The 22,338-nt window shown below is 45.7% G+C and overlaps 2 protein-coding genes across 3 annotated transcripts in view; one reads left to right on the top strand and one right to left on the bottom strand.

Annotated features, from left to right (window-relative positions):
• The first annotated feature begins 939 nt into the window (after nt 1-939).
• LOC126541759 (major facilitator superfamily domain-containing protein 12-like) overlaps nt 940-22,338 on the top strand; it is a 61,139-nt gene continuing 39,740 nt past the window's right edge. Inside the window, exons 1-4 of one of the 2 annotated variants that reach the window (XM_055076899.2) lie at nt 940-1,044; nt 2,130-2,294; nt 13,731-13,886; nt 15,269-15,417. In XM_055076899.2, coding sequence (XP_054932874.1) covers nt 15,353-15,417 — 65 coding nt within the window. In that variant the 5' untranslated portion in view covers nt 940-1,044; nt 2,130-2,294; nt 13,731-13,886; nt 15,269-15,352. Of the gene's footprint in view, nt 1,045-2,129; nt 2,295-12,940; nt 13,013-13,730; nt 13,887-15,268; nt 15,418-22,338 lie in introns of those variants that run through there. The other variant, XM_055076900.1, reaches the window with a different exon arrangement.
• LOC126541766 (uncharacterized) lies at nt 7,209-12,844 on the bottom strand. Its single transcript, XM_050188698.3, has 4 exons — nt 12,310-12,844; nt 10,821-11,207; nt 9,953-10,413; nt 7,209-7,595 (listed from the first exon to the last, which is right to left on the bottom strand). Exons 1-3 carry the CDS (start codon nt 12,544-12,546, stop codon nt 10,009-10,011), a joined length of 1,029 nt encoding a protein of 342 aa, XP_050044655.1. The 5' UTR covers nt 12,547-12,844; the 3' UTR covers nt 7,209-7,595; nt 9,953-10,008.

Raw genomic sequence — 22,338 nt, 5'->3', positions numbered from 1 at the left:
CGTTTGCACCGACTAGGGCGCTGATGGGTTGCGCAAGTCGTAGAGTAAAAGAGCCAATGGCACAAGCGGCCGTTTCTGTCATTCTACGAAGAAATAAATTGGAAGCCCCGTTTCGTTGAAACAATACGAAGCGACAGTGACCTCACGCGGGTAGGAGTGCGTCTTCGCAATTTGCTCGGGACAGTAGCGAGTTTCTTGCTACAGAAAATATGAACATTAGACTGGAGTGCGCCCCCACAGAGCGAGACAAAGAAGTATAGTAACCTGCCTGATAGGAATCGTGGGACTACGTAGTTTTGTTGTGCGATAGTGGATATCGGGTGTTCTTGGTTTTACGGAGACTATAACATTGTGTTAACGGAAAAGGACACGCACAAGTTTTGCTGTGGCCTTTGTTATGTCGTCCTCAGCGCCCGTGTTTTCTTCTGCTTGCGTCCCCGAAAATAAATTTAATATTTTACTCGTTTTAAACACAATTACAAACACTCGAAAGTGCATTCCATTGTGTTCATGCCTCCGCGACACAGTGCTGTGCACAGGCTAAATACAATTGTTCATCTGGAACGCCGGACAATAGGCGTTCGAGCGCAACAGAAACGTTACGGGGGTCCTGCGCCACGCTAGAGTGTAGTCGGTGTCGCCACGCCAGTGTGGTTCAATCACATGCCGAACAGAGAGAAATAAATTATGTGACGAAGTGGCAGTGGCCGAATATCGGGCAAGGTCTTGGATCGGTCCATTAATCGGGCGGTGATTGACTAATTATGCGTCCTCTGCTTTTGTATCGGAAAGTAAATTCTATCCTACAAATTTAGCAAGTACTAGACGCATAGGCTTTCTCAAAACAATCATGTGAGAAGCTATATGACTACACGTACTTGACAACGCAAATATTTATGTTCCCGAAACCGAAACTGTATTGAAGCTTCAGAACAGCGCTTTGGACGGCGTCATGGACGGCGTTAAACGTCACGATTCCACATGCATGCACTTTTCCGCCCCTGTCACCCTTTCTATCAAATCGTCTGCTATACCTTTGAATGAGTAAGTTCCCTCAACGAAAAATTTTTGCACACTGTTAGTATGCCTTGGTAAAGTGTTCTGCGCGTGGTTATTTAGGCCTGTGTAAGTGACAACGTCGCATCTCCATAATACCATTTTAACCTGACACGTTGAAGCCTAAAAAATACTCGCTCAGTACCTTGCTCAGAGTTGCACGGAAATTGGCAAGCACAAGCGTATGTCCTTGCGCTTTTTGCATTGTGTGGCTGCAAAGGGTTCGCACCGATATAAGCTTACAGGTAAACGTTGCCACAGGTCTCTACGTAGGGACGTCCGCGATGACAAATTGTGACGCAGCGATGAGCCGGCGTTTCATTAGTAGAGTCAGTTTGGCGAGAATGCTTCCAATAAAGATAGAAGTTACACAAGCAGCACTCTGCATGGTTACGCCTTCTTAGTGCAACTGTTAGTGGCACATTCATATCGCTTAAGACAATTGCGTTGTGCAATTTCATTCGTGCTGCTTCTGCTGCCGCTGATAAGGTTACAGCGCTAACGTTTGTTGGGCGTTTGGGCTGCTGTCTCTTGTCAAAGAACAAGTCTGGTAGTGCAGATAGCACACAGGGTACTTTCGATTGCGATTGAGCCTTATCGGGATCGAATTCCTCGACCTCGATAGGTTCCTTTGCACAAACTGCGGAAGATACCCAATTGAGATCGAGAACTTGGATCGGGTTCGATCGCGATCGAAAGTGCCCCGTATGACAGGAGTATAGTTCTCGGAATGACGCAAGATGTTTTCGTGCTTGCGAGCACTCTTCTTGTTTTTATCTGAACTGACGTCCGCATTCCGTCGCTTTTCATTCAGTAGAACCGTTCCTAGCTGCAAGGACCTCCATGCTTGCTGCAGGCGCTGTCGCGTGGTTTTGAGCGCTAGCTTTTGCTCGCGTGGCTTCGGTATCGGCGCGCATTTTTTCTCCATCTGCTGCGCTGCGATCCTTGGAAAGCGCGTATCGTACCGTGTCGCGTCACGTGCGCGCGGCGCTTTATGGCGAATATCTCGACAAACTATGTGCCTTTGTCTTTTCCGCGAGATCGATTGTCACCGGCAGCGCTCGCCTCCTCAGATTGCAGAAAGTCTGCGGCCACGATAACGATTGGTGATAGGAGGACGCGTCACCAGTCATGTGCATGGAGCTCGCCTGTGCACATGGACCATTCATCCACGTAGTGCCTGGAACCGCAAGGAGCTGCACAATTTTGAATGCTTGCGAAGACTGCATGCAACTGTGGTGAGTGTATCTTTCTTTCTTTAAATTAGCACATCCTATATCAGGTGCTGAATTAAGCTTTGTGTGTCTAAAACGTGCACCGATAGGTTGGCCGCTAAGCAGTCATAATTACCGTATCACTCATTCAGACGAAATGGTGGAAACTTGTTAGATGAATACGAGTGTATACTGCCAGTCGTGATCCAATGTATATTTTAAGGGATAGAGATAGAAAATTTATCTAACAGCGAATGGTTAATGAGGTTGGATTGAGCACAAGGTATAGACTCCTCAGCTTGCTACTTTTCTGTACTGGGGATGCGAAGGAGATATGAGGTGTGATGATGATGACGGGCAGCATATGACGGGAAGTAGAGAGCACTGGTCAGTCACTCGGGCAGTGTGTAGATTGTTCTGTGACTTAAATAACAGCCTTGCCAATGTCTCGATGGGACGGCTTCACTCACTCTTGAAGCAAGCAATGCCTATAGCGCTCATGCACATGCATATTGGAGTTAAACACAAAAAAATATGATGAGCAGTTTTGGCTTTGTCACAAACATAACAGCCTGGAAGGTACGTACATTGGATGTAATGCAGAGGACATTTTGCAAAAGGTCTTGCTTAATCCTAATTCATGTACGAGGTGTGCATGACTGTGCTGAATGCCACACAGCAAACCAGCCGCAAGTCAGGATCTTACAAGCCACTTACAGAATAGCATAAATTGTCGACAGTGCGCCACGGTTCTTGGAGGACATAAGAACATAATCAGAAGCAAGAATAGCCATCATGCAGGAAATGAGTAATCATAGAAATTGCACTGTGAGAACTGCATGCTAATATGCAAACATTCTCCATCAGGTGTGATTGATTATCAAGACCGCTTGCATTTCTGACTTGAGCTTGTCGGTGCTCTTGATCAGCTTCTGGTACTACTGCTGTGGCCAAGACAGACAGGTTCTAAGAACACTTTTCGTGCCGTCTCATAGACTGACTGGCTGTGAAAATTCAGAAAGGAAGCTGGTATAAAAGAGCCTGGTGCCAAAAATGCCAAATTGGGAGAAGCTTGACTAAAAAACTGTGCCAGTGCATATTTGGAAAACAAAAGTAATTGACATCCAACTGTACGTGCATTGCACACTCAATGGTCAATGAACTCCGTACCCGCTGTGGTTGCTTAGTGGTGATGGTATTGAGCTGCTAAGCACGAGGTCACGGGATCGAATCCCGGCCACAGCGGCCGCATTTTAATGGGGGCGAAATGCGAAAACATAAGTGTACTTAGCTTTAGGTGCATGTTAAAGAACCCCAGGTGGTCGAAATTTCCGCAGTCCTCCACTACAGCGTGCACCTTACAATCAGAAAGTGGTTTGGCATGTAACACCCCATAATTTAATTTTTAAAATAATTTTTCGTGATTTCCTTATTTGCCGGAAAAAGCTAATACACGATGTGCACCTTGCAAGAAACACCTCATTTTGATGTGTCTTACGATTATCTACAACTGCCTAATTGACATCTGGACAACTATAAGAGCAATTAAATAGTTTGATAGTTACATTGAACTAAATAATTAGATGTCAGGCACTAAAAATTCACTGGCGATCTCTCAACAAGACTCTGAACAACATACACATGGTCTTATTTGCATGGCATAATTCATGTTTAATATTTAAAGCTTGGCACATGATAGTTGGAACACCCTCTATATTGGACAAGAAGCACACTTAAATACAACTGATGAAAGCAGAATGTGTTTGCATGACTCTACTTACTTTCTTGTTGTGTGTTGCTCTGACACCAGGAAGTGCAGTGTGACTGGTTTCTTAATTATAACGGTTGAGTGCCATCCAAACATATGTTTCAGGATTGCGTTTCTGATAGAACAACAATGGTCACTTAATCTTTACATACAATTGTGTTCAGCCTTGCAATGATAGAAGTATGCTCTAAGATAAATCATTGGAGTGCGTATGCATGCTTGCTCACCACTGCAGCTCACTGGCTATTTCATATCACTGTGCAGCAATGATGATGATTTGATGATGATTTTATTCTCACATTTATGGATTAGACATAGAAAATGAATTCTGGAGGGGTCAAGGACACACAAATATACTCATGTGGTAACATTTTGATGTACATGTAGTTAATTTACTACAGACAGATAGACAAACAAACAAACAAACAAACAAACAAGAAATTGTCTAATCAGTTTAAGTTTCACTTTTACAATTCCTGCACAGCTCAAAGACGCTGAACTTGACCTGTTAGGCAATAGTGGCAGATACATTTGTGTACTATTTGATCCAAGCTTGGCCAAAATGACAGCTGTGAGGATGCAGCTGGTGCGAAGGCCTTGAGAAGAGTCCACCACACAAGATGAAGGCACATCATTTTGCTTGTATATGAGTTTGCAGTACTTTCTAGCTCAATGCAGACTGCTAGAAAAACATGGTACAGACTCTTGTTGTTGTTGCTGCTGCTCAAGTGTCAAGCTGCCATTTCTCTCACTTTTTTTCTTCCTTCTGCACATGTACAGAAAGCACATTGCGGAAATGCGAGGCCCTTGTTTGTGTGTGCCTTGCACAACGTTATCTCAGTCTCATATCTTGGCTTTTGTCACACGAAAACTGGCAGTAACTGAAGTGGACTGGAGTGTTTGGTGACCAATCAAATAACTGCCACGTATTTGGCTGTCAGTACTTTTTGGTGCCAATCTGCTGCATCACGTGCAGTTTAATGTGGCACTGGAACACTTTTTGTATGCATTAAGAAATAGCTTTTGATGAATGCTGCTATGAACATGCCAACCCAATATTACTCCACTGTATCCAACAGGAAGCTCACAACCTTGCATAAGAGATCCCACTCTGTCCTTCTGCTTTCCAAACCATAGTTCTTTTTTCCGCGTTTTAAGCTTCGTCAGCAAGGACATTTCATGAAGCACAATGGCCCATAGATGCCAACCATTGAACACATGCATGCTCGTTAATATGAAAAGGGGCAAGTGGCAGTTAATGCATCCTGCTCATATTGTCACCATCTCTATGGTGCTCCTGTGCGCCTTTGTCAGGCATAAACCTTTGAAGGTTACCGCAAGTACAACACAGGAAGAAGAAGAGAAAAAAAGTAGGGTATCACTCTTGATGTGCCGCCCCAGTTGTGAGGAGCAGATGACGGGAAACAGGGAAAAGTAAACATTGCACTTGTACCTATGTTCATATTAGGTCCTTTCCCAATTTTTTTTTTTTTCAGGAATATATTCCTTGAAAGGCATCACACTAAATCCTGCATGTAGTTTGGCTTTAAGAAAGGTTATTTCGGTCTCCTTTAATGTCGTTGACTATCTAGATTATTCCTCAGATATTGTAATTGTGAGTAGTTGTATAAATGCAGTTGTTGGCAAACTCATACTTAGCAGACCTGAAAAGACGCCACTTTTAGCTGCTGCTGAGCACAAGATTAAAGGTTAGATTCCTGGACTTGGTGGCAGCATTCCAATGTAGCTAAAGTGCAGAAACACTTGTGCACTTGGATTTAAGTGCATGTCAAGCTACTCCTGGTGGTCATAGCTATCCCGGAGCCCTTCACTATGGTGTCTGTCATAGCCCACTAGGCAAGTGTAGGAGGTAAAACACAGATTTTGGTGATGGAGCAAGTTGCTGTTCCTTGCAGATATGAGGCTACCATCCTAGTGCAGTGTATCAATGCGAGAGCTGTACACTGAGAGCTACTATCAACAAGATAGCAAGCAGAAATGCATCAGCATCTCATTAATGTGGAACTTGCTGGTCATGTCATATTATACATAAAACATATAGTTGCTACAGTTACAATATGCGTATCCTTCCTTTCCTCTGTCACGCCTCAGCATGGTTGCCACTTAACACTCCATGGTTTAGCCTGGATTGAACCTGCATAAGATTATTCGGCTGCACGCTCTAGTGTTTACTAAGTGCTATCCTCACTTGTGCATTTTGTACCTGAGAGAAAATAAAGACTTCAATCATCTTGAGCTGCCCATGTCAGCGGCCCGTTGGCTGGTGTCCTTTGCAGCTGAGCACAAGACTTTGGGTTTGATTCCTGGCAGCATTGACCACATTCTGACACGGGCAGGATGCAGAACTCTTCTTATATTCAAACTTAAATGCACGTTTGAGAACCCTAGGAGGTCGAAATTAGTTCAGAGCCCTCCATTACCTCATAGTCCAGTATGTGGCTTTGTGATGTAAAACCCATAAATTCGAGTGATAAGGAGGAGCTTCAAAGGGTACTCTTTCACAATAGTACCAGTATGTTCAAGCCTTGATCTCCCCTTAATATAGCTGCATCTTAAAGGCATACCTACAGGATGTATTAGACTTTCTTTTTGCATTAAATGAAGGTCTACTCTCTCTAAACTGACAAAAAATAAGTACTGACAAGCATCAGAGCACCCTAAATAATTTACTGTAGTAATGCTTCATACAAACCAGTTCTGGTACCCAGAGGAGGTGGATGCGACGTGACATCTTGATACATTGGCCTACTCTGTTCCTGTGGTTGTGCCACGTTTGAGCACAGCCAGAAGAAGCAAGTGCTGCACTCCTGTTAATTTTATAATGAGCAGTGTCATCATACTTAGCCTTAATGCTACACATCACCAAATTTTTATCTGTGTCATGATGTCACGTGGTAGAAGTGTGTGGCAAAATAACTTAGAATATATAGGTCAGTACGTCTTAAAGGGCATCAAAAGAGAGAAGGGAAGAAGGAAAGGCAGAGAGGTTAACAAGACTTTGTCCAGTTTGCATCAATCAATGCACAAAGATGTATTACCTCGCATGAACTGCGGTTTTGCCTCACCTTAACACCTTTCTCAAGGATTTAGGCACACCAATTCTCTCTGGGACCTTGCTCAGACTAGAGCCAGTGGGCAAACCACACATGTGAACTCGAAAGTAACTTTATTTACACACATTATTCATCACTGACAGCGGGATGCCAGCTCTTGGCTGGCAGGGTCATCATGTACACGTGCAGCAGAGAGAGTCCGTGGTGCGCGGCAGTGTCCATTGCGTACTAAAGGAATATGCGCAGAAGGAGTCGCACCACGGCCACTTGCGAATAAAATGCTGGCTGATCGGTGATGACCCTGCACAGTTTCTCCTCTTGTCGCTTCATTTCTCTTTTCTTTTCTTTATGTTTACAAAACAAAAACTTTTTGGCAGTGGTAAACCAGGTCTTGCCGCTGCCTTTGCTTTTTTTTCTTCTCTTTTTTCTTTCTTTTCTTTTTTCTTTTTTTCTTTTTTTGGAGGTGAGGGCTGCAGCAGGTACCTGTGTAGAACAATTGCAGTGAAAATTTTGAAAAGTCTTAATTCGTAGCTGCACACATGGGAGTACAAGTCTGGGAGTAAAAAAAAGATGGCAGTTGCAAATGAACACAGACAGCACAGCACCCATGTTAACAGTCTTTCTGTGGTGCTTTAGCAAGTGCCATTCCTTCAGAACATCTATGCTCAACCAACTAGCGAACACTGCACTTCTGTATAGCATTTTTTTTCTACACTGTACACCTCCTTTCACAACAACCACATCTGTTTCTCTCTGGTCCTGCAGCTAATGCCGTTCTTTAGAGTGTTGTAAAATGAGCCATCTACACAGCTCTTCTGATTATATACAAAAATGACTAAAGTCTGGTGCTGCAAATTTCCTCAGGACTGCTCTAATCTCTTCGTAACTGTACCAGTAACAGACCTGGTAACTATTATCGAGCCACTGGAAGTGTATCGATTGGAACCGACTTGGCTAATATGCTCTTTAGCCCTTCTAGTGTGACCACACACTGGTCATGTGTTTTTCTACAGCAGAATTCTAAAGGCGTGACTGTTTTGAGCACGTAAAGCAGATTAGTAGCTTGATGCCACTAGTCATAATTAGAGAAAAGACGGGGAATTCAGGAGATGGAAATTCAAGACGATGAGCAAAATGTGAACAAGGTGAATGCAGGAGCCAACGTTTCGACAAGTGGACTTCTCTTCTTCAAGGCCTTGAAGAAGACCAGTCCACTTGTCAAAACGTTGGCTCCTGCATTCACCTTGTTCACGTTTTGCTCATAGTCAGAATTAGTGATTTGTGCCACATTGTCATCATTCTACATAATAAAGGGACTCAATATTTATTTTAGACATTACATATTGCCTTGGCCCTCTATGCCAGCAGGCTATGACAGCCTTGAAAACTTATATGACTAATTACTCGAATAGTAGCAACAAATTATATTCCACTCGGTTAAATGATGACATTTTGGTTGTAATTTTGTAGCAATTCCTTCTGCTCAATTCTGAGCCACTCTTATTATCCACCATTCAAGGCTGGCTGATCCCAGTGATTATTTAGTGTGTCACTCTGACCACTGACGAAGCATGGAAGAGAGTAACACTGGAAAAGGCATCGCTACAAAATTGTGGCCCTGGGGAGGTATTCTGTAAGAGTCCACCTAGTGGACATGACATTTTGTCCGCTGTTGAAGTTCTGATTGGCTGGATTGCGCTGCATGTCCACAGCTGCCAGGCACCACAGCCAATCAGCACTTCAGCAGCAGACGAAATGGACATGTCCACTAGGTGGACTCTTACAGAATACCTCCCCTGAAGTTCATTCTATTAATACCATTTCTCATCACCACTGTGCTGACTTAACTAACACTTTCACAGCTCCTGCAGTTGCAGATACCAGATTTTTGCATAGAACAGCTGTTTTGTGCTTTTTATAGTAATCAAAGACACCCTTGCACCTTTCTGTGTCCTGATGTCTACCAATCGTGTTGTATCTAAGCACTATGGAAAGTTACCACCTAGACAAATTTGTAATACTTTTTACTAAAGCCTTCCCTCTACAATGCGTAAAATTATTATATCTGGACTTTGTAAATAAAGCTTATCCTTAATGTCAAGTGATGAAGAAAACGCTCATTCAGATAGCCATGAAGAAAAGAAGTATTTGTATGAATCTTGGAGACTGCACCCTCCTTTTAAGCAACAGGTAGAAGCAATGGATGTTGCACTTAGGCTATGTAAAATCAAGGACAAGATATTAAACAGCAGCATGTCGGCCTTGGCTCCTGGGAGTGAAGGACAGTATGGCTTCCTTGGCTGGGGTAGTCATTGTTTCGCTAAGATGTTTCTGTTCAGTTACCTGAGTGTGCTCAAGTGGGAGGAAGCTCTTCAATCAACTCCTTATCAGAGAAATTGCTGAGGAGCATTATTGTGTTGCATGAATATTTCAGAACTAAGTGGAGGGATATGTAAGAATGCGGGAGGCATTGCAGTGCACTCTCTATTGCAGGTCACTGCTTTCAATGTTGCTGCAAAGTAATAAGGTGGCATCCAATCCAGATTTTCTTTCCTGTACATTCTTTTTCCCTCCATGTCTGTGCAACAGCACTTCTGTCTGCTTCTTTGTTGCACTTTTTGTAATTTTGAGGCATTTGATAAACGTTCTTGACTGACACAGAAACCGCATAGGCAAAGCTTCATTAGAAGGTATAAGGTGCCAATAGATGCAAGACCATGGCCAAGTAGTTTAGAGCACTGAATGCCTGGCTGCAGACATGGAGGCCAGAAGTTTAATTTCTAGAAATGGGACAACATATAACTATCTTTCCCTCTGCAATCATAGTTTAACGCACTCACTTGATGATGAGGATGACAGATGTGAACAAGATGAGAGGGAAGGAGGTTGGGCTGCATCATCGCACCGCCGAGGAAGGCCACTCCTGGATGAGGCGTGACACTTCCTCACGGATCTCGCTGATGCGGAGCCCAGTGAGGCCACCGTTTTGTGAGCGCAGTGTCTCCAGGCAGGCGACCAGCCGCTCCTCAGGCACCTCTGGCATGCGCTTGTGCAGCGTGCGTGCAAGACGCAGGTAGCCAGACTTGCGCACCGTGCCGAAGCAGTTGGTGTTGTTCACAGAGCTGCCACTGCCGCCTCCACCGCCATTGCCACTGCCACCACCGCAGAGAGTGCTTGCCGGAGACAGGTTGCTGGCACAGCGCAGGTACTCGAAGTCAGCCACACTCTCCGACCGCGAGATGGGAGAGGACAGGCGCAGCCGCACCAAGTCCAGGATGCGGTCAAAGCCGTAGTCGGGCTCCTGTTGGCCATGGTGGTTGTGGTCAAAGAAGGCAAATCAAGCGATATGGAAGATGAGAGAATAAAGGACAATGGACATGTCCGCTATCAAGACTTTGTCGAAATGAAGCAAGGCACAACAAAGCATGGTACTTAGTGGTTCCTTTCATTGCTGCAAGTGTTGCTAACCAAAATGCAAACGTCAGATGCAAGCAACCTGCTCTTGTGTAAGTCTTTATTTGTGCACTATGTTCTGAGAATCTCTGCTGCAAAAATATCCTAAAATACAGAGCATCTGCTAAGCAACTGCGTGTGCAATAACCTCTAATAACTAACAGTCAAGCTTATTTTAAAGAAGCCAGTCTAACAAGCCACAGTAACTGTCCACTAGGCAACCCTGGCTGCATGCAGTGAAACAAGAAGACATACCCATGTGAGCTGAAAGCCTGCAGAGGCTGGCAGTTCTTCAACTTCTATCTTCTTGTGGCGGCTTGCCCTTTCAAGGCAGTGCGTGAAGACACGGTCTGTGCGGTCCCGCTGCACGGCCAGCAGTTCAGCCCATCGCCTCCAGGGATCAGTGAGTTCACTGAGCAGCTGAACATTGCCATTGGTCTCACCAAATACTTCAAAGTACAGCTTTGACACTGCAGCATTGCGCCTCTCGGCAAGTTCAATGGCACTGGAAAGGTTTTCAAGTACTGTGGAGCGACAAAAGTGGAGAAGCTTCATTGCCTCTTCATGATTGTGTGCACATACTTCCAGTTCGTGGGATGCATCTTCAAGGTCAGAACGGTGTTTGTCAAGATCTACGTACATCTGAAATGGAAGAAAACAACATAAAAACAGCTTGACATTGCTTGTTACACCACTCGATGCATACAATGTGCAAGAAGCTTTATTTGTGGCATGCAACCAAAGCTGTTTGAATACACAGGATTAGGTTGAGTGTTAACCTGCGGTAGCAATGGCTCGGTCACTACCTATGTGTTCTTGTGTGCTTTCACCACATTTATGTAGCTTTGAAGCATGTAAAACATATATGCTGCATACAGCTTGCTTGCTCATAAAAGCAAGAAGCAACTGAACCGGCACATTACAAGTTGTTGCACAGCAGTCACATGCCAACACATGCATTGCTGAAGGTAAAGAATGCTATGATAATAAGAAAATGTGACAGGAAGTGCATGTGCACCCCAATTATGAAATGAGGCTACATGAGGCTACAATGAGGCTACAAATTAGGTTACATAGCCAGGGGGCGGCACACCAAGCAAGTGTCCCACCCTCCCCAAAATTTGTTAGTATGTGGCCTTCCAAACCGCCCTCCCCCCACCCTTCCTCCCCCTTCCCGTCCCCAGTCGAATGGGTGCCCTTCCCCCGAAAAATTTCTGGCTACACCACTGGGTCCAGTGCTTTCACTGCTGTGGGATTAGTTTTACTTCAATGCTCCTTCTGGCCCTTTGCAACAAGCTAAAGATGAATGCTAATTGTTGCTGTTAAGCATATACTGAAGCTGCAAGCAAATGCATAGAGGACAAGTGAGCATTAGCAGGGCTACGATATTGTTAACCATGCTGCCAAGCTTTTCCTTGGAGGACGAAGCCATGGTTCCCTAGGAATTCATTGTCAATTGATCCTGTGTGGAGCAGCTATAGCCATGTGGAATGTAGTAGCACAAACTCCAGTGGTGAGACTGGCGAGACCTTTCTATTTTTGCTTGCTCCACCAGAATTCCACTTGAAAAATTTGCATTGACTTCAGTGGGCATAGGTAACAGGAAGATAAGATAGCGTTAAAGAACTAGAGTAGCTGTATGTTATGGGGCTAGCTGGGGCCTGAACCCTATCCCAACCTACCATAGCCCTATGATAGCTCAAGCCTGATGCCGTGGGCTCAGCTGCAAGTGGTCGCTGCTCACCTGCGCATGGCCCTCGCGCGTCGCCGACGTGTCCTCGAGCAGCCTGGTATCGCTCTTGCTCGCCCGCGCCCTGAAGTCGGCCAGCTGTCGCTTCAGCTTGCGCTTCTGGTTCTCCAGACTGTTGAGCTTGCGCTCGAGCTGTTCGACTACGCCGAGTTCAGCCACCGGAGCGGCTCGCCGCAGCACCACGCCGATCAGGAGCGCCAGCAGGAACAGAACGATCTCGTAACTGGCCATCGTCGCGTTCTCGACAAGGGGGTAGTGCTTACGGGGTTCGCGGTGCGGTACTTCCGACTAGTGCGTAGCGAAGTGGGGGTCTGTCGTGTAGCGTCGCTGCTGGTCCGCCGGGACAATTACGGTAGTCGCAGCGTTTTAAATACTAATATTACAATCGAGGAAACGCCACGACATCGCGCGACGGCTCTTGTTAACCGCGCTTCGGAAGAACTCTGGCGAGGCGCTTCTTCTTTTTGCTTGGCAAGAGCACGGCACGCTGGCGTTCGGCCGTCGCGCGGGTGAGATTGGAACCGGAGCTCGAGCCACGCGCGCGGCTGGTGGCGCACTGCATTATGTGCGCAGCGCCGGTTTCGACTATATACAGTCGTCTTTGCTTCGGCGTTGCGACTGGCGAACCGTGTAGAACCGGCCTGAAGACAAAGTTCCTGCAGCAGAAGCGACCAAACCGAAAGACTACGCTGTCGAGGTTGGAAAACACGACTGACACAAAATAATTAACGTGTTGCGCTTACTTCTGGCCGACATCACTATGGAATGGGTTTGATCATTTGGCACGACAAGCGGTCGCTGACTCGGCTAGTTAAAACTTTCGTATCCCACTGCCTGAAAAAAAAGTGTACGATACCCGTGATGTTCGACTGTTGGGAATCTGAGCTGTCGTGCTGGATGACACCGGCGGTCATGTATCCCCGGACAGCGCCTAGGCTATAGCTGCCCTCTCGGCGCTCGCATCTCAAACATCTCAAACGTTTGTAGACGCAGTCTCATCAGCAGCTGTACGCAATCTGTTCCTCGGCGTTTGGAGCCTCGCATAGCGAAGCACTACGTCTGAGTCGTGCCCTTTTGAAGTGTTCCGTTTCTGTCCTCATGACCGGCTGTTTGAACATTTGTGATAGTCGCATTAACGCACGCGCGCCGTACAGTTCTGATCGTAATTTCGTATCGGACATGTCTACGTGTTCCGGCTCGGTTGCACACTCGTAAAGGTTCGAATGTATACATATGTATACATATAAATATATAGTTCAGTCACAGTGAATGTAGTACGCGCTGATCGTTTGTGTGCGCAGCTGTTCGTGAATAGCCTTTTCGCACAAGCAGACCGCACATAATTTTGTCGCGCCAGGTGTGCTTGTCTGGTCGTCTTCATTTGCGTTCGTGTTCCCTTCCCATTTGTGACACAGAAAGAAGTACTGCTGCGCGGAGATCTACTGCATCATGGTGGAAGTGTTGAGTCGTCTTTCCCGCACGACGCGAACGTCGCAACTGGAGCCTACTGTCGTCGGCGGTCGGTCCAGCTACGTTTGATCGACGGACCACTTTGCTTCCTTCATTTCTAGGTTCGAGTTGTTCTTCGTATGCTTCAGTTTTTTTCCCCGAAATTCGCACTAATTAAGAGGTGACTTGAAAGCGATCATGAGTAATGGAAAAATATACGACGTCACAATAGTAGTATTGGTACCATTGACCACGTCACAGCCTTTTGCTGCTGACTGAAGGAAGTATGCGTTTTAGGAAATTAGCTCTATAAATTATGCACGAGATTGTGCTAGCTGTGCATTAGTTTATGGCTTACATAAAATGGTTTACTTTGCTCATTTGAATCTTGCATGTCGTACTCACAGAACTGTTGTATAATAATCAGCCCACAATATAGATACAGTTTACAGCAGTTAAGATATCGTTTTCTATATCGATTTGTTAACTTGCGACAACCTGAACTAATTAATATATAAGGGTATATATCTTTTTAAAGTTTTCTGCTTTTGGCAATTTTAACAATTAAGAGAGAGAAAAAAGAATATTGAGTGCCCAACTGCCCAACAGCATGCTCCCAGCAGTCATTTGAATGTATTATTTCTTTGCTTTTAAGTACAACATATGTATTCAGAATGGTGTAGGGCTCTTCCCTATTTTTCACTGAGAGTGTGCCATGCAAAATTTAAGCCATTGAGTGAAGCTGAAGAAAGAGAACATTCCTTTCATATATGAAATGAGCCAACATGCTGCCAATAGTATCTTTATATCATCTGATGTTAAATACAATATGGTAAGACCTCCCTTTCCTATAGGCCCTTTAAGCTCCAGTAGTTTCACTTAATTGGCAAAACTAGGCTCAAAAGCGTGAACTGAATGAGTCAAGCACAAAAGTGTGGCTCCCTTCGCACTTGTCAGGAGCGTGCAAACAACATGCTACAGCTGACAAGGCATTAACATCTGGCCATAGATATTGTGTTTTTCAGACAAGGTATGTGTTTCTGTCTGGCTTGTCGTTTGTACATGGAGCAGCATTTGTGCGCAATTATTTAATCTTGAACTTATCAACTGTGGCACATTGTAAGCTAATAAAATGATAAAGCAAATGCATAGTTACGATTGACCTTATGATATCCTTGTATTGGCTTTCTATTCCTTAGCTTGGCAGAAATTCTGAAGGCCTTTGTTGACATCATGACAGGTGGTGTGGTACTGTATTAGCTGTCATCTTTTTCTCTGCTGTTCAGGCATTGACACAGCAGCTGCATTCTCACAATTGCCATTTTTATGGTTGTAATGCTAGTTACTGCAACACTGCATGTATTTTTTCTTGCTCACCATGAATAATTTCTGTTGCTTAGTATGGCATCAACTGGCAACTGTATGCATACAAGGTGTAGAGGTCTATGTTACCCGAGATTGTGAGTATCTAAATTTGCATACTTTTTTTTTTCTGGTGTTTCAGGCTGTATTTACTGGTGCCACTTCCTGAACCAAGGGGTTGAGGGAAAGTGAAGCACGCAGTGAAGTGCAGTTTCACCTTTGAAGCATGGGGGACCAAGTGGTTGCTAGCTCTGGGGGCCCCATGCCACGAACCCACCTGCTGCCTCTTCGGTAAATCTTCTTTAGCTTCATTATGGATAACAGCTGCTTGAAAACATTGCATTGGTTTCATGTCTTCTCAGCATGAATCCAAACGTGAACAAGTTGAAAATTACTAGAATCCATTGTGTATCCAGGTTCATGTACGTTTGTAATTGTGGCGTAATTGAGGTTCTGAAATATACATTTGGGATTATACTGTTATGAGATGTATTTGCATGAAAATGCTGACAATGCAGCAGTACTTTGTAGCATGAAGAAGACGAGAGAGAAACAAATGCTATGCAAGCTGTTGAACGGCCATATTGTATTGAGAGCCTTGTATATGTTGTAAAATATACTCTCTTATTGTGTCGCCGTACCTGTGATCCCTGTGACAATGTGGTGGACGTTTGGGGGTATTGATCCCCATACCTCCTGTATGCTTAAAGATCGGCCAAAGGGGATTGCACTTCACACTCTGGTGTATTTATGCATGACAGGCATTCTGATAAGTTTTTTCCTGTTTGTGCTTCAATTTATGCTGTTGGTAACACCATCTTAAGCAGATTTGAAGGAGTATTCTGAGACATTGAGGAAGGGGTGAAATAGTAATTGTTTTAACAACTCATTATTAGCAGCAGTATTGGACATCAGAAACTGCACATGCATCAAATCAATTTGTCTAATAAGTGCACCCTAATTATCATCCTTATTAGTGGCTTTAGTGCACCTCTTGGTGGCTTTAGTGCACATCTTGCCGTCATGGAATTGAGGGTAGTCTGCATCCAGTAAGTGCCCATTTTCTAGGAATCTTGAGGTTAGTAGTAGTTTCTAGAAAAGGCTAGAAAAGAAGGCAATTAGTGGTTCAGCAACAATGAAGATGGTACAGTTACGCACAATGCACTTGAAAAGGCAAGTTTGGTCAAAGTGGGGACACAGAAGACAGTTTGCACTACAAACAGAAGCACTGTAGTAGTTTGAAAAGCAGTAAGGAGAGAAATCACCTTCATATCTCATGTAACGAATTTCTTTGCCGACTGTTACATGAGCAACCTCCAGTTAGCGCCACCACACCTTGGTGCAACCCCTTCTCTACGACCCGTGCCCAGGCTCCTCGTCAAGTAGACTAAACCTCGCGGCCCCTGAAGCAAGGCACTTATGGCGGCATAACCTCAATAAATGTGTCTCTTTGAAATCCTGTGTCCTTCATACAAATAATCAACATGGTGTCAGAAGTGGGGTGACTAAAACCGCTGACGCGAGCAGTGAGCGAAGCAACCAAGCAGCATGGACAGGCTACCGCCACCATTTAAATTCAAAGCCGATGGCAATGCCACAGAACAATGGCGCACATTTAAACAAGTCTTCATGCTCTACCTGAAAGTGACCGATGCTGCTGACACATGCTTGGAAAGGCAAGTTGCTCTTCTTCTCAAGGTCGGGGAATGAAATCTCCCCGATGTGTACAACACACTCAGCTTCGGAGAACCAACTGTGGTGCAAGCCAACCCAGAATTTTGCTTCAAGCATGTGGCAGGACTGTTTGACATGCATTTCTTGCCGAGGCAAAACGAAGTCTATTCCCGTTATGTCTTCTGCGACCGAGTATAATTTTCTTATGAATACTTCGACAGTTTCCTGATGGATCTAAAGCTGAAGACCAGAGAGTGCAACTTTGAGTCAGGAAAGGAGAAGATGATATGTGACCAGATTGTCTGTGGAACAAAAGATCGTGCTGAAATTTTGAAGCTGGAAGACCCCTCACTGGAGAAAGTTATCAAGGTGTGCCTCATGCATGAAGCAACAAAGCAACATATGAAGGTATTCAGAGGCAGCCGCGTCCACCAAAGATATGCACCCTGTCACAAAGAATAAAAGCCGCTTCTCAACTGCAGACGTCAACAAAGGAAAGCAGCCAGCAGCAAGGACAACAGTGCGAACATGCAATTATGGTGGAGGAAGTCGTGAAACCACAAGGAACGCATGTCCAGCATGGGAGCAAACATGTAACAGCTGCAGAAAGCTCAACCACTTCGCAAGTGTATGCAGAAGCAGTAAGACCATCGCCAACTTGAAACCTCTAGATAATGCTTCTATTGTTATATTTCTGGTTCGAAATGACACATCAGACCCATTGTTCATGATATTAGATGTCAATGGAAGAAAAGTGAAGTTTCAGGATGACAGTGAAGCTGCAGTTAATGTCATCACGCAGAAGAATGTCCCATTACATCAGATAAGCTGACACAGATAAGTCTACACATGTGGAATGGGGCAAAAGTGATACCAATAGGCAAGACCAACTTGAGTGTGATCGCTCCAGATGGATATGAACGTGCTGCAGAGTTCATTGTTGTGCGAGATGACCTCACACCACTTATTGGACGGAAGAAAGCTGAAGCCATGAAACTCATTACTGTCATTGCCAGTGTCTGTGAGGAACACACAAAAGGCTCGATGAATTGCACCTTCACAAGCATCCGGATGTCTTTGAACTGTCCTTAGGCTTGCTGCCTGGGAAAGTGCATCTTGTAACCAAACAGTCAGTTTGTCAAAAAGCAGTCACAAACTTCCGCATCCCTGTCAGCATCAAGCCACAACTCGAAAAGACACCAAGACACATGAAGCAACGTGAAATAATCGAGTGTCAGTGAACCTACTTCATGGGTCAGCTGGATGGTCGTCGCTGCAAAGAAAAATGGTTAGATGAGGACCTCCATGCATCCAAAAGTCCTGAATAATGCTCTGGAATGCAAATGACACCCGCTACCTGTCCTGGATGACATTTTGCCAGAGGTTGCAAAGGCCAAGATCTTCTCAAAGTTTGACCTATGTGATGGGCACTGGCAGTGTATCCTGCATGAACAATCTAATATCCTAACTACATTCCAGACACCCATCGGATTTTTCAAATGGCTTCGCCTCCCTTTCAATTTGGCAGTCAGTAGTGAATTTGTCGTGAACTGAGAGGTTGCGGCGGAGTGCCAAGACGAGAGGACCAGTGTAGCAGGTTTTTTTAATGGACTAGCGCATGCTGTGCTTGTGCCCTGAAGCAAGGTTTGGGTACGGGCTAGTTGGTATTATTCCATGGTATCAAATGTCACTTACTGCGCATACATAGACAAGGGACGAAAAGGACGACGAAGACAAGCCCTGTCTTCGTCGTCCTTTTGGTCCCTTGTCTATGTATGCGCTGTAAGTGACGTTTGATACCTTGCGCCCTGAGCATGCGCCGCCCAACTTTATTTCCGTCATCTCAATGTAGGCAAGTACAGCCGGGAGTCCATGTGTTACCTCGGCAATGAATCTTTGGAACGTTTGAGCTGCTTTGTGTATCCCAAAGGGCATGCGCACTACTCAAGCAGGCCGAAGGGTATAGTAATGGCCGTCTTTGGGATATCGGCAGGCTCAACGGGGATTTGGTGATAGGCCTTAACAAAGTCCACTTTACTAAAGCTTTTGCATCATTACAAGTGGCCTGTGAAATCTTGAATGTGTGAAAGGGGATAGCTATCATGGACCATGTTAGCGTTGAGTACCCAGTAGTTGCTGCACGGATGCCAATCATCCGGTTCGTTCTTGGGCACCAGATGAAGTGGGGAGGCCCAGCTGCTGGATGAAGGGTGATTAATACCCAGCTGAAGCACGTGCTCAAATTCCCATTCAGCAATGGACAGACGCTCGCTGAAGAGGCGGTGTGGACAAGCTGCGATGGGTGGACCATGCATGACAGGGTGGTGGGTCATGCTGTGCTTATGTGTCTGATTTAAACTTCAGGGACTTGTCACCTCAGGGGAGTCTTCAAGTATGTGAGCGTATGGGCATGGTGGAATCAGCGTGCGGATGCCAGTAGGAGCGACAGCCGACAGAACTCCAGGGATGGAAAGTTGCGTCTTGCTGTCAGTCAGGCGGTGGCAGCGCATGCTGATGTCGAGGTCGAAATGGATCAAGAAGTCAGAGCCAAGGATAGGCTGATTGACATTAACAACGATGAAGACCCACCGGAACATGAGCCACAGGCCAAGGTCAAGAGTGAGGGACCGTAGATCATATGTGGCGATGGAGGTTCGCCGCGCGGAGCATAGGGCCAGGTGACTTAGAAGTGCGGTCACACTTGAAGAACAACAGTACGCTGACCTTGGCACTCTTGTCTACAAGGAAGCGCAGGCTGTAAATGCGATCCGTGATGATAGAAAGGTGGCCGGGTTGTAAGGCGAGGTCACAGGCTGCCGTCAGTGATATTGTAGTGCATTTGCGGACCGCTGGCATGGGGACTTACAATGGTGGGAGAGAGAGAGAGAAGTTTAATGATACGAAATGCTGAGAGGTCGGCCTGAGGTATATTCCTCTAGCCAGCTACTCGGCATTGGGGGAAGGGGAAGAGGGAAAGAAAGAGGGAAGATGTGCATGATGGGTGACGATGACGATAGAAGGAAGATGTAGAACATATCGCAAGCAATTTGGCATGCTCAAAGTCTGCAATCCAGGCCCGTAGTTTTTAAAAAGTTCAGTAATGCCTGAATGGCCTTGAAACTCGATTGAGCATCTGGCCAAGGGCCTAAAATAACGTCCACCGACAACGGTGCGCTATCGAGATGCGTAAGGTCGTTGTCCAACCTTTCACGCTCTTCCACGTACTTAGGGCAGTCACAAAGCACATGACCTATAGTCTCAGTCACATTGCACACCTCACAGTGTGGAGACTCGGTGCGTCGCATGAGGTGCACGTATCCACGCGTAAACGCTACCCCCAGCCTTAGTCTGTGCAGAAGACTGGCACAGCTTCGTTGAATTTTCGGTGGTAGCCTAAAATTCATGGCAGGGTCCAATCTCTGGAGTCGTCTGGGGCGATTATCCGGATTGTCCCAGTGCTTTGCTGTCAATTTTCGGATGACACTGGAGAGGAGACAGTTGGCGTCCGCTCTTGAAAAAGGAATTGAAAGCAGTGACTCTCGTTCTTCGAGTGCTTTCTTCGCTTCCGCGTCGGCCAGTTCGTTGCCCTGTATACCACAGTGACTGGGAATCCACTGAAATGTGATGTGGTGGCCGTTTTCTTGCGCTAAAGTGTAGAGCTCGGCAGTTTGAAGAGCCAACACTCTGTAAGCGCTTTCTTTCAATACCACTCTAAGTAGTTGAAGAGCCGATTTTGCGTCGCTGAAGACTGTCCATATTTGAGGAGGCTGTCGCGAAATATATTGAACGGCCTCTCTGATTGCCACTAGTTCCGTAGATGTTGAAGTCGTCTTGTTATGCAGATGAAACCGTCGAATGACTTGATGCGCAGGCACGACGAAAGCTGCACCAGACGCATACGACGATACCGATCCGTCTGTATACACACTCACCGAGGAGTCATATTCTTTCGATATATATTCAAGTGTTAAATGTCTGAGGCCGACGGTAGGTATTCGTGATTTTTTAGAAATTCTCGGAATAGATAGACGTACCGGTATTTTGGACATTACCCATGGGGGCATATGTGGAAGGTCAGCCGGGGCAAAGTATGCTGGTATGGCAGGTTCTTGCCATTTAACGGCTCTTGAAAAAGTGGAGTCCGGCCGTATATCGGGTAATGTCGATAAGGGATGGCGTCCATGACGACAAAGAGGTTCGCATCGTAGATAGACAGGTAAAGGGGTTACGCGAGCCTCCTCAATTGTTCCGTGGGTTGAGGTGCAACGTGGAACACCGAGACATGTTTTCAGTATCTGTGCCTGGGCACTTTCCAGCGTGCGTAAACATGACGGGCTCATACCTGATAAAACTGGCAGGCTATACCGAATGTATCCGACGTAGAGAGCCTGGTACAGCCGGAGTAGCGAACGCTCAGATGGACCCCACTTCATACCGGCCAGAAAGCGAAAAACTTGAGCAAGCCCAGTTAATTTTTTCTTTAACATTGCCACATGTTTCGACAATGAAACACCGCGGTCAATGACAACGCCGAGGTACGTGTGGTGGGCGACATATGGGATGGCATTTCCATTGATCATAATTGGATACCAACACATAAGCTTCCGTGTGAACGCTATCGCAGCGCACTTGTCTGGGGCCAGTTGCAGTCCTTGGCACTGCAGGTACTGAGACGTTAAAGAAACAGCTCGCTGCAATCCGGCATGAATTTGCGGTCGCGTGACTGCGGATGCCCATATGCATATGTCGTCTGCGTATGTACTGATGCGTACTGTATCAGGAATTATTTCCGCAAGGCCAATAAGGGCAACATTGAAAAGAGTCGGGCTGAGAACTCCTCCTTGAGGCACTCCACGGACCACAGCGTGTCTTGTCGTTTCGCCATCATTCGTGGACATGAAGACTGTACGACCATCTAGGTAATTATCAATCCACATGCAGAGACGGCCGCCGATGCCTAAATTACTGAGGGCATCAAGAATGGCTTCGTGCAGTACATTGTCATAAGCTCCTTTTATGTCTAAGAAAACTGCTCCTGCAAGTCGGTGTCGCTTTTTTTCGTGTTTGATTGTGGACACGAGATCAATGACCCCATCTATTGCAGACCGGCCACGTCTAAATCCGGTCATCATTTCAGGATAAAGCTCATTCTTTTCCATGAACCATTCTAATCTAGTGAGCACCATCCGTTCCATCACCTTACCGACACAGCTAGCTAAAGCTACTGGCCGGTAAGATGACATTTCGTAAGGCGATTTTCCTGGCTTTAGGAGGGCGACCAAACGGCTGGTTTTCCACTGCTTCAGGACTGTACTGGATGACCACGTGGCGTTATAGTATGACAGCAGGACTTTCCGACCTTCCATCCCAAGGTAGCACAGAGCAGTATATGAAATACGCAGCAAGTGCAGCTTCCAATTCCGGCATCGTGAAAGGAAGGTCAAGACGATCATCTTTAGGAGGTAGCACGGGTCGATCCAATGTTGGACATGCTGAAGCATCGGTACGGGTGACTCTCTTACAGAAGTCTTCGGCAAC

Source organism: Dermacentor andersoni, chromosome 2 (genome assembly GCF_023375885.2).
Source record: "Dermacentor andersoni chromosome 2, qqDerAnde1_hic_scaffold, whole genome shotgun sequence".
NCBI classification, from domain to species: domain Eukaryota; kingdom Metazoa; phylum Arthropoda; class Arachnida; order Ixodida; family Ixodidae; genus Dermacentor; species Dermacentor andersoni.
Note: the sequence above shows the minus strand (reverse complement) of the source record. Positions and strands in the feature narration are given on the sequence as shown.

Excerpts from the sequence above, each read along its gene's own strand:
- LOC126541766 (XM_050188698.3), bottom strand. The coding sequence starts at position 12,546 with ATGGCCAGTTACGAGATCGTTCTGTTCCTGCTGGCGCTCCTGATCGGC. Across the intron at positions 11,208-12,309 it reads CGCGCGAGGGCCATGCGCAG|ATGTACGTAGATCTTGACAA; the intron begins GTGAGCAGCGAC and ends CTTCCATTTCAG. Across the intron at positions 10,414-10,820 it reads CAGGCTTTCAGCTCACATGG|GAGCCCGACTACGGCTTTGA; the intron begins GTATGTCTTCTT and ends CATGGCCAACAG.